Source organism: Erinaceus europaeus, chromosome 3 (assembly GCF_950295315.1).
Source record: "Erinaceus europaeus chromosome 3, mEriEur2.1, whole genome shotgun sequence".
Classification (NCBI taxonomy): domain Eukaryota; kingdom Metazoa; phylum Chordata; class Mammalia; order Eulipotyphla; family Erinaceidae; genus Erinaceus; species Erinaceus europaeus.
Genome location: NC_080164.1, coordinates 95808200 through 95820329, shown reverse-complemented (window position 1 = coordinate 95820329; position 12130 = coordinate 95808200). Strand labels below are relative to the sequence as shown.

Genomic DNA, 12130 nt, shown 5'->3' with positions numbered 1-12130 from the left:
AACACCCTTTGGATGTTAGACCAGAAACTATCAAATACTTAGAGGAAAATATTGGCAGAATTTTTTTTCCATCTAAATTTTAAAGGCACCTTCAGTGAAATGAATCCAATTAAAAAAAAAGTTGAACAATAAATACTATTGTATTTTACTGTTGACTGTAAACCATTGATTCCCCAATAAAGAAATAAACAAAACAAAACAAAAAAAAAGCAGACATGTTCTAACAATTATGTAGGAATAGCTGAAAACCAGTAGGATATCTAAGAACAAGTATGGGGAAGTTTGGGATCAGGAAACTATTTTTCTTTCTTTCTTTTTTTTTTTTTGTAGAAAGACTTATAACCTTTAATGTATCTTCTATAATATATGGGGGAGGGAGTGCTAAGGCCTACATTCTTTTTTATTATTATTATTTATAAAAAGGAAACACTGACAAAACCATAGGATAAGAGGGGTACAACTCCACACAATTCTCACCACCAGAACTCCATATCCCACCCCCTCCCTTGATAGCTTTCCTATTCTTTAACCCTCTGGGAGTATGGACCCAAGGTCATTGTGGGATGCAAAAGGTTGAAGGTCTGGCTTCTGTAATTGCTTCTCTGCTGAACATGGGCATTGACAGGTTGATTTATACTCCCAGCCTGTCTCTTTCCCTAGTGGGGTAGGGTTCTGGGGAATCAGAGCTCCAGGACACATTGGTGCAGTTGTCTGTCCAGGGAAGTCTGGTTGGTGTCGTGATAAGAGTTGGAGTTCAGGCCCTCTGGTCATCTGGGATGCGGAAACTCTTCAATGGCAGAAGGAAGGAATTTTGGTTTCTGTAATAACTTTTCCACTGGACATGAATATTGGCCAGTCAACCCATACTCCCAGCCTTTCCCTAGTGGAGTATGGCTCTGGAGAAGTGAGATTTTGGGACACAGTGGTGTGGTCATCTGCCTTGGGAGGTCAGGATGGAATCGTAGTAGAATCTGCAGCTTTGTAGCTAAAAGGCAATAAGTTATAAAGCAGGACAAAATGTTTAATAAACAAAAACTAAAGAGAAGGTATAGAGTGAATGAGAATAGGTTACCCTTAGGTATAAAAAAAGCCAGGATGTCTATTTTAAGTATGTTCCTAGGGGCCCATGACTTTAGTTATCTTTCCTTGACCTTGATAGCTAACATGGAGGTGGACTAGAAATAGTGTTTGGTGTCAGAGTGGATGATAGAACTTGAAAGATGGATTACAGCAGAGTTTCTCACAGACTTGAAGAAAATATATAAATACAGTGAACTGTTTACTGTACTGATTTGATCTGGGACCCAAGTCTATTCATATTTAGCACAGAAGCCTGTATAACCTCTGAGCCCCTGTCATTCTGAGCTCACAGTTTATGGTCACAGCTGGGAACAGACCAGACAACACTAATTTTAGGACCAGTCTTCCTTGAGTATCAGAGTAGGATGATCCAGCCTCTCTTTGGACAGGGGGGCAAACTTTACTATTACTAATTTATAGTGAGGGTAAAATCCTAGAGATGCCCACAAAAGGTCTTATGGTGATATTTCTGATGGAAGGGACCAATGATGGTAAATAGAGGGGTCTGTTAGAGGACTAGGCCAATATAACCTGTGGGGGAGTCCAAGGACTGTGGCTATAACCACAGCTGATGAGGTGGCCTTGTTATTGGCCACAATGGCCATCATCATTAAGTGAGCCAGTCTCTTGCCTTTTTCCAGAGTTTGTGATCTTTTCTTTGTCTGACAAGCTTAGACTTTCTCCCAATTGTTTAGGCTTTGAATGTCATTTGTTGTATCCAGGCTGGTGTTAAGTTTATGGAATCTTGCCTTGATTAGGGAGAAAATAGATAAAAAATCAAGGTTCTTACTGTAATCTGAGTTAATGTCAGGTTTTAAAAAATTATTTACTTGCTTGATTATTCTTATTTTATTTATTTTAAAAATAACGGAGGCCAGGCAGTGATACACCTGGTTAAGTGCTCACATTAGAGTGTGCAAGGACCAGGTTAAGGCTCCTGGTCCCCACCTGCAGGGGGAAAGCATCATGAGTGGTGAACCATGGCTTCAGTTGTATCTTTGTCTTTTTATGTCTCTATCACTCCCTCCCCTCTAAATTTCTCTCTGTCTGTGTCTATCCAATAATAAATAAGTAAGTATTAAAAGAAAAAAGTTCAAGTATCTTCCCTGGGGAGACAATATCGCCAATTCACCATTGGGTCCTTGCCCCCCCCCCCCAAAAAAAAAAAATTAGGTTGTTAGATTGTAGTGTTACAGGATATAATTCTACATAATACCCACCACCAAAGTGTTGTGTTTGCCCCTTCTACCTCCTAAACGTAACCATCATAGTTTTAGAAGGTCGAGAAACAGTTTGCATGCTTTCCTTTCCTTCCTTTCTTCCTTTTTTCTTTTTTCTTTTTTTTTGCAAGTTTATGTGTATCAGTTCTCCAGACTCCATGGATGATCTGGCTGGCTAGGTGGATGTCTCCTTCCTCCATCACCACTCCATGCATGCCCCTCCTGAAGCTGCATGTTCTGTCAAAGAGGACAATCTTCCCCGAATAAAGATGCATCTTGGGTTAAGGATACGAGTGCCTGCACTACCCTGCTAGAATCTCCAAATAAGCTCTCAAGTCCTTATTTTTTCTTTTTGTATGATTCTCATAAAATTTGTCATAGGGACAATTTTCCTTTACTTGCTATGTTTTTTGCCAGTATATATCTTGGTAAATTGTATACATTGTTGCTTCTATTTTTTTAATTTTAAATATATTTATTTTCTCTTTGGTTGCCCTTGTTTTTTTATTGTTGTGGTAGTTACTGTTGTTGTTATTGATGTCATTATTGTTATTGATGTAGTTGTTGGAAAGTACAGAGAGAAATGGAGAGAGAAGGGGAAGACAGAGAGGGAGAGAGAAAGATAGACACCCACAGACCTGCTTCACTGCCTGTGAAGCAACTTTCCTGCAGGTGGAAGCCGGGGACTTGAACCGGGATCCTTCCTGTGGTCCTTGTGCTTTGCGCCACATGGGCTTAACCTGCTGCGCTACCGCCGGACTCCCTTAAAAAAATTTTTTTTATTATCTTTATTTATTAGAAACAGTCAGAAATTGAGAGAGTAGGGGGAGATAGTGAGGGAGAGAGAAAGAGAGACACTTGCAACAATGCTTCACCACTTGCAAAGCTTTCCCCCTGCAGGTGGAGACCAGGGGCTTGAATCTGGGTCCTTGCACACTGTAACATGTGCGCTCAACCAGGTGCGCCACTGCCTGGCCCCCATTGTTGCTTCTAAAGATTGGAAAGTGGTGGCTATAATGTTGATGACCTGTCAGAAGAGATTAAAAGTTGAAAAAGTACATCTTACTTACTCTTGTATTGGTTGAATGGCTAGAATGAATGAGGGAAGGGAAGTGTAGGGGTAGGAGAGGAAGATTAATTTAAGCCTAAATAGTAAGTACTTGATTAAAGAATTTATGGTGCCTCCTTTAGGCCATTCTACTAGATTGCCAAGCTTATTAGGTCTAAGTCTAACCACAGAGGACTATAAAACACTTTAAAGTATAGAATTGCCCCTAAACTATAGTAATGTGGACACATGTGCACAGTACCATACGCCCTTATCTATCTTTAGGTTCTGTAACTTTGTTGGAAATTGCATAAGATGAAATGGAATTGGGTAGTCCCATGTGTTAGGAAAGATCTCATCAGGCTAAAGGAGTTGGGAGATTGAAATCTCAGGCTTGGTGTCTCTGGAGACAATCTGAAGCAAAAAGATAGTAGCAGAATGATTTGGCATTGCATTGATTTAGTTAAGACAAGAGGCAGTATACTAGGGTAAGGGATTAGGAGAAAAGACCTCCAGGCAAACAAGCAAAGTCTAGATGTTCTAGAACTAGGAGAAATATGGATTTTAAAGAGAATGGAAAAGGTTCCTTGCTGTCTTATAAAGAGTTTAAAATGACAATAGTTGTATAAGGCTTTCTATCAGGTGCTAAGCACTTCTGGCGTATAACTGCTGGTGATTTCTCTCATTCAGGCTGCCTCTTCTGTCTGATCCTGGCAAGGCAAGGGGGTTCCTCACCTGTACAATTAGGAGAGTGGGTCAGGAGATTTCTAAGTGTCAGGTCTTGAATTTCGGTCTTAGTAGGTTGTGGGAGTTGAAACGGTCATTGAATCCATAAACTAAACCATGAATTTCTGAGAGAGATTCCATTCACTTTCAGTAACTTAATATTGTCAAAAAGTGTGAAATTAGATGTTTAAAGAATCTGCAAGTACTTTATACATTTAGAAGTATTTTTCTTGTAAAGCATCTGTTTTCTTTTTTAATTTTAAAGATTTATTTCCTTTAAATGAGAGAAACTGTCACTGAAGTACATTTTTTGATATCTATATACAGTATTACCAGAAGCTATATTGTGCTAAATAAATCAGATAATTCAAATATAAAAAAATGACAATAGTTATTATTATTGCCAAATTAGAGGAGATTATTTTTCATTGAAAACCCAATACTTAGGACTTGCCACAACCTACTTGACCTTACCATGCTTTATACAATTTTAGGATAGCTATTAATAACATTATTTTAGACACTCACAGGACCAAGTGATTTTGATTTATCTGGTCTAAGTTTGTAAGTAACTTATGTGTTAAAAACTTTATTTTTGTTTAAAAAATTTAAATTTAAGCCCAGCATTAGAATTCAATCAGCTTACAAATTTGAAACATCAAATATTTAGACTACAAACACACCACACCACACACACACACACACACAATTAAAATATAGATAGTTTAAGAACTTGAAATAATTAAATCTTTTTCCCTCTGATGTAATAATTTAATAGTGATTTACAATAATATAAGGAAATAGGGGTATCATTTCATACCATTCCCACCACCAAAGGTCTGTGCCCCCCTACAGTCTTAGATGTGCATTGACTATTTTTTAAATTTTGTATGTTCAATCCTATATATTTCATATATGATGAAATCATCCAGTAATTGTCCTTTATCTCCTTACTTATTTCACTAAGTGTAATCTCTGATTCCACCCATTTTGCCCCAAAAGTCACAATATCATCTTTTCAGTTGCTGAATAATACTCCATTGAGTATGTCTCATAACATTTTAATCCATCATTTTTTATTTAAATTTCTTTATTGGGGATTAATGTTTTACAGTTGACAGTAAATTAAGTAGTATGTGCATTTATAACATTTCCTAGTTTTCCACATAGCAATACAACCTCCACTAGGTCCTCTGTATCCTTCATCTATTGAAGAGCATTTAGGTTGCTTTCATATTTTGGCTATTGTGAATAATGCAGCTATGAGCATAGGGGGTTTGCATATGTCCCTTCAAATTAGTGTTTTCATATCTTTTGGATAAATGCCTAGGACTGGTCTTACTGGATCATAAGAATTTTCCATTTGTATTTGCTTAAAGATTCTCCATAATGTTCTCCATAGAGGCTGCACCAGTTTGTACCCCCACCATCAGTGTGACAGAGTTCTTCTCTCTTCACATCCACTCTAACACTTATCCCATCTTATTTTGTTGATGAAGGCCATCCTTACAGGTGTGAGGTGGAATCTCAGATGGGGGTTTATTTATTTAATTTGTATTTCTCTAGTGATGAGTGAATTGGAGCATTTCCACATGTCTGTGGGCCATGTGTTGTCTCTTACTTATTTACTTTGCTCAAATGTTAGTTCCAGAAGTTAGATCTTTCTTGATTCCTTTATTTAAAATTGTAGCCCCACTTATCTTTTAATAATCAATTTATATATGTAATATGTTTTTCCCGTTCTAACATGTAAACTTTTCAAAGACAGATATTCTTTTCCATATATCTATCTATCTATCTATCTTTCTATCTATCTATCTATCTATCTATCTATCTAATATACTCTTATTCCTTAATTTTTGTTTTCTAGTGGAAGATAATATTTATTGGTTTTCATTTAGAACATATTTCATTTGACATTGACATATCCATCTTCAGTATCACTTTATTGAGGGAATGTTGATTTACACGATTGTTGTCATGAGGGTGTATTTCCACATTAACCCAAGATTAATGTTAGTGCATCCCACCCTCCACTAAACCACTATTCTGCTCTACCATAGCCAAAGGATATTAGGAGAAAGGCAAATTTTAAGATATTAAGTATTTGGAACTCAGTTATAATGCAGACATTTGAATAATTTTGTCTTTAAATTTATCTATAAAAGAGGGGCTGGGTGTGGTGACTCACCCAATAGAACATACACATACCATGTGCACAGACTCTGCTTTAAGTCTTCATTCTCCACTTGTAGGGGGAAAGCTTCATGAACAATGGAGCACTGCTGCAGATATTGCACTTTCTCTTTCACTTTACCTCTCCCTCCATTTCCCCCCCTTCCTCTCTTCTCAGTCTCTATTAAAAGGAAAAAGAGACCACTGCAAACAATGGAGCCATGCAGGTACTCAGCCCAAGTTTTAACCCTGGTGGAAAGATCAACGTTTCAATCTATAACAGAAAGGACCATATTCAATAAATCATTAGGAATTTTCTGACCTTCAGATTCCTTGATATGTCTTGCAAACTTTACATTTTTTTCAGTATCTGCTACAACTTCTGTTTCTTTGGGGTGGTCATCTACTGCTAAGAATTGCTTTATAGGCAAAGTGAGGAAAAGGATTCATAGGTATATGTACCCATGTGTTACCATCTAACTGCTAAAAGCACAGTTCATGTTGAGGAGCTACCAAGTAGATATTCACTTCAATCATATAGATGTATTCTAGGTCAATTTGTCTTTGTCTCTGAGATGTAGGGTATGGTGTCTTCAGTCTCACTCTTGTATTCCAAAAATTGTCAGGTTTTTGCTAATAGTGTTATTTCTGGGGTTTGGTGCTTGAATTCAGGAGTCCTTTTTTGTTGTTTGTTTTGTTTAGTAATAGAGACAGAGGGAAATGGGGAGGTGGGAGAGAAAGGAAATAAAGACACCTGCAGCACTGCTCTACTATCCATGAAGCTTCCCCTCTGCAGCTGAAAACTGGGGACTTGAACCTGGGTCCTCAATCATGGCAATGTATACACCATGTTAAAAGCACCACTACCCAGCCATAAGATTTTCCAGGTTCTTTATGGATGTTAATTGTGTTGCTTGTGAAGGGAAACTAAGCTATGAAAACTTGTATTACCACATTGATGACATTGCTTCTCATTAAAAACATTTTTTAAGCTGATCTCTCTCCAGTTTTAAATAGTATCTAATACTGAAGAACTCAATTACTTCCTGAGTGAAAAGACAAGACTGTTTTGGGGAGTTCCTATTTTTTAAATATATTTATGTATGTAGTCATTTATGAAAGAGAACCAGAGCATCAATCTGGCACATTTGATGCTAGGGATCAAATGCAGGACCATGATGCCTGAGAGTTCAATGTTTATCCACTACACTACCTCCTAGGCTACAGTGAGATCTTTCTTCTTCTTTTTTAAATAGGTCTATTTATTTAGTTAATTTTGGCATGAAACAAATTGAGAGGGGAGAGGGAGATCCAGAGCGAGAGGGCAATACCTGGCAGCACTGTTTGTGAAACTTTCCCCTGTAGGTGGGGACTGAGGGTTTGAACCTTGCTCCTTGCACACTGGAATGGGTTTGTTTAACCAGGTGTACCACCATATGACCCCAAGGGAAGTCTTTCTAAAATTTTATTTATTTTTATTACCAGCAAGGTTATTGGTGGGACTCAGTGTGGACACTACAAACCTACCACTTCTGGTAGCCATTTTTTAAAACATTTTTTATTTCTATTTTATCTGATAGCACAGAGAGAAATTAAGAGTAGAAGGGGAGCTACAGAGGGAGAGGAAAAGATAGATACCTGCAGAACTTGCTTTACTGCTTGAACTTCGGTCCTTGCACATGGCAATGTGTTTGCTCAACTGGATGTGTCACTGCCTGGCCCCGGTGGACTTATTTTTAAATAATTCTGTCTTGGATCAATATAATCCATATTATATGTGACAAAATGTAAATAATTCTTTAACTTATAAAGATAATTAATTTAGACTATTTTTCTTCCTCCAGATTCATCGAAGCAAGAATAAATGGAAATTCTATTTGAAAGATGGTATTATGTGTTTTGGAGGGAGAGACTATGTATTTGCAAAGGCCATTGGTGATGCAGAGTGGTAAAATGTATGAGTTCAATAAATCATAAGCATCATTACAACTATATAATGTATTATAAAACATTTTTATTTCAAATATAGTCCAGCACAGAGTTGCTCAAACTTTTAGTTCACTGTATGAAATTTAATAAAACTATATCAGATGCAGATACAAAAGTACAACTTTATAGTTTATTTATTTACTGTTTTAATAGGGTTTATTTTAAAAATCCTCATTATTATAAACAGTTGTACCAGATAAAATAGACTAAACATCCCATTAAAAAATTCTTGAAGTAAAATTTAGATCAAATTCCAGTTCCCCTTTTTGTACAAGTAATATTAGTTATTATATTAGGGCAATGTTCCCCCTTCCTCTCCCTAAACTATGCTGAAAGATCTTGGGGAATTGGTTAAGAAACAGGGTGTCAAACTTTCTCTGATCATCAGTGTATACTTTGTACTTTTGACCTATTGATTGTGCAAGCTATTTGGTCTCTAGGAAAAGAGACCTCTACTGAACCTAAATGTTTATTATACTTGAATGTAGTAATCTTTGCGGAGGGAAAAAAAAATCCCTGGAATTTACCAGGGTGGGGAAGTTTTCTTCTATTATCTCCTCTTTCATGCTTTCTTTATATCTTTGTTCTTCCTCTTCCTCTGGCAAGCCAATATTGGGTATATATTTCTTTTGTGGTCACCCCATATGTCTCTGTTATTGTTTTCAGTGTCTCTTAATCTCTTCTTGTGTTCTCTTCTTTCTTTTCTCTAATTCATTTCCAATCTTGTTAACTCTATTTTTGTTATTATTTATAAAATGGAAATCTTGACAAGACCATAGGATAAGAGGAGTACTCTACACAATTCCCACCACTGGAACTCTGTATCCAATCCCCTCTCTTGATAGCGTTCCTATTCTTTATCCTTCTGGGAGTGTGGACCTAGCTCATTATATGAAAGTGGGAGTTCTGGCTTCTGTAATTGCTTCCCTGCCAAACATGGGCTTTGGCAAGTTGATCCATACTCCCAGCCTGTCTCTCTCTTTCCCTAGGGAGGCAAGTGCCTGGAGAGGCAGGGCTCCAGGGCACATTGGTGAGGTCATCTGCTCAGGAAAGTTAGGCTGACATCATGGCATCATCTGGAACCTAGTGGCAGAAAAAGAGTTATGATATTAAGCAGAACGAATTTTTGACTAATCATGAACCTAAAGGCAAGGACACTTCAGATGAAGATTTGGGATATCCATTTTGGAAGAGGCTAGTAGGTCTATTTTAGGTATATTCCAAGGGGCCCATAATTTACTAGTTTTTGCCTGAGCCTGACATCTAATATGTAGGTGGACCCAAGTTATTGTGTGGGAAGATGGTGTCATAGTTGGAAAGAGGATTAGAAAGCTGGATCAGGGGGAGTCAGGCGGTAGCGCAGCGGGTTAAGCGCAGGTGGCGCCAAGCACAGGGACTGGCGTAAGGATCCCGGTTCGAACCCCGGCTCCCCACCTGCAGGGGAGTCGCTTCACAGGCGGTGAAGCAGGTCTGCAGGTGTCTGTCTTTCTCTCCCTCTCTCTGTCTTCCCCTCCTCTCTCCATTTCTCTTGGTCCTATCCAACAACGACGACATCAATAACAACAACAAGGGCAACAAAAAGGGAATAAATAAATAAATTCTAAAAAAAAAAAAAAGCTGTATCAGGGAAGAGAGTAGCACCCAAATATGGGAAAAATATATAAATATTGTTAACTCTATACCCCATCGATTTGATCTGATGCCCATATTCAACACAGGAACCTATGTAACCTCTGCATCCCTGTAGGTCTGAGCTCACATTCTGTGTTCATGTGTAGGAACATTCCAGGCTGCACTAATTTCAGAACCCATCTTCCTCAGGTGGTAGGTAGAGTATGTTACCTAATCTCCCTTCAGAGAATGGAACATTCCCTATAATTGTTGATCAACATTGAGGAGAAGGTCCTCTACAGGACCACACAGGTGTCCTTTATGTTGTTCCTGATGGAGATGACCAGTAACAGTGGTGAGAAGGATTTGTTAGAGGTCTAGGCCCATCATGTCTGTGTGGGAATCCTAGGACTCCCTGACTAGGGCCCCAGATGATGGAATGGCCTGATAGTGACTGAAGAGTCATCATTAAAGTGTGCCAGTATCTTGCCCTTTCTTGGTTTTATAGTCCTTACTTTGACAAGGTTAGCTTTGGAGTGGTTGAGAGACATGTAATAGGAAGTAGGTGAGGAGAGTATCTAGGTCTAAGAAGCAACTATTTTGTTAGGTACTTTTTGGTGTCATGTTGAGTCTTTCTGCTTGATTGCTATATTTATTGACTCACTGCAGACCATTTTGCACCTTTGATTTAAAGTATATGTTTTCTCCTAACTTATGGATATGTATACATATGCCCTATCTCATGAGTCCTGGTCTGTATCTAGGTTTTGAGGTTTGTTAAGGGGTGTGCCACCTGAACTAGAATTAATCCTATGAGCTAGAAAAGGTCTCATCAGAGAAATGAAGCTGAAACGTTGACATTCCACACCTGACGTCTCTGCACAAAGTCCAAAGTGAAACATGCCAAGGTGGTACTGGTTGCATTGATTGGGTTAGGATCAGCAGATGCTGTATCAGTTGGTATGAATTGAGAGAAGCATGAAGGAAAGTGAGCCCCACCCTAGAGGTTCCAGGACTGAGAGAAATGTAGGCTTTATAGAGAAAGGGAAAGATTCCTGTTGTCCTAAAGTTTAAGAAGGCAATAGGTAGCTATTGCTATAACCAAATTATTTGGCATTTGGGTTAATTTTGAAAATCCTATATTATTAGGATTTGCTGTGTCATGCAGGACCTCACCATAATTTATGTCCTTTTATGCTATTTACCAATCTTGATAATTGGCTTTTTTTTTTGCTTAAGTTATTCTGCTCTCACTTCCCTCAGCTATTTTCTTTAATTCAATTATTTTGGTACTCTGTTCAGTTACTGTGTTAGCTTGTTCAGTTAGTTGGACTCTTAACTCAGGTATTCTACCTGAAGATCATTCCTTTTTTACATTTTTAAAAATATTTATTTATTCATTCCCTTTTGTTGCCCTTGTTGTTTTATTGTTGTAGTTATTCTTGTTGTTATTGATGTTGTTGTTGGATAGGACAGAGAGAAATGGAGAGAGGAGGGGAAAACAGGCAGGGGGAGAGAAAGATAGACACCTGTAGCCCTGCTTCACTGCTTGTGAAGCAACTCCCCTGCAGGTGGGGAGCTGGGGTCTTGAACTAGAATCCTTATACCTGTTCTTGTGCTTTGCTCCACCTGCATTTAACCTGCTGTGTTACTGCCAGTCTCCCCCCTTTTTTAGAGTCTCATTTATTGTTTCCTCATTTTTTATAATATTATCATTAAAAGTTTTCACTTGCATCAATTAGTGTTTTTATGTTTTTCTCATTCCTGTTTTCTTCTGGCTTATTGGTATTTTTTTTCCTGGGCTTCTGTGCTGGTTCATTTCTGTAGTATTTCTTTCTTTCTTTTTTTTTTTGTCATTATATTTGGTATCTTTTGACATTTATTTGCTGTGTGTTGCTGTTTAGGTATGGTTCTAGCTGACCCTGGGAGACTGTTGCATCAGAGGGATTTAGGACTATAACAAGATTTTTCACTTTATTATTCACTAGTGGTTAACAGAGAAAATAGATAAGAAAGAGAAGATAAGAATGATATGACAAGAAAGACAACAGATGAAAAAAAGAGAAAACATATACTGAGAATGGGAAATGTCTTAGTCACACAACAGGCAATTGGCAGATTGGGGTTGAACACCACATTCTCTGTCCTTATTGTACAGTAGCTATATCTATATTATGACACACATTGTACTGGTAGCTAGTGGTTGCAGAGAGATGAACTTTGATGAGGAAATAGAATGCTATCCTTGGTCTTCTCCTACCACTGGCTATGTGCTCAGATG

General features: G+C 37.9%; 1 protein-coding gene across 2 annotated transcripts in view; it reads left to right on the top strand.

Annotated features, from left to right (window-relative positions):
* The window catches only part of GTF2A1L (general transcription factor IIA subunit 1 like), a 93761-nt gene extending 85402 nt beyond the window's left edge, over nt 1–8359 (top strand). For both annotated transcript variants that reach the window (XM_060187701.1, XM_007531611.2), the window contains exon 9: nt 8094–8359. In XM_060187701.1, the coding sequence (XP_060043684.1) occupies nt 8094–8201 (108 nt within the window). In that variant the 3' untranslated portion in view covers nt 8202–8359. The remainder of the gene's footprint in view (nt 1–8093) is intronic.
* The last annotated feature ends 3771 nt before the right edge of the window (nt 8360–12130 follow it).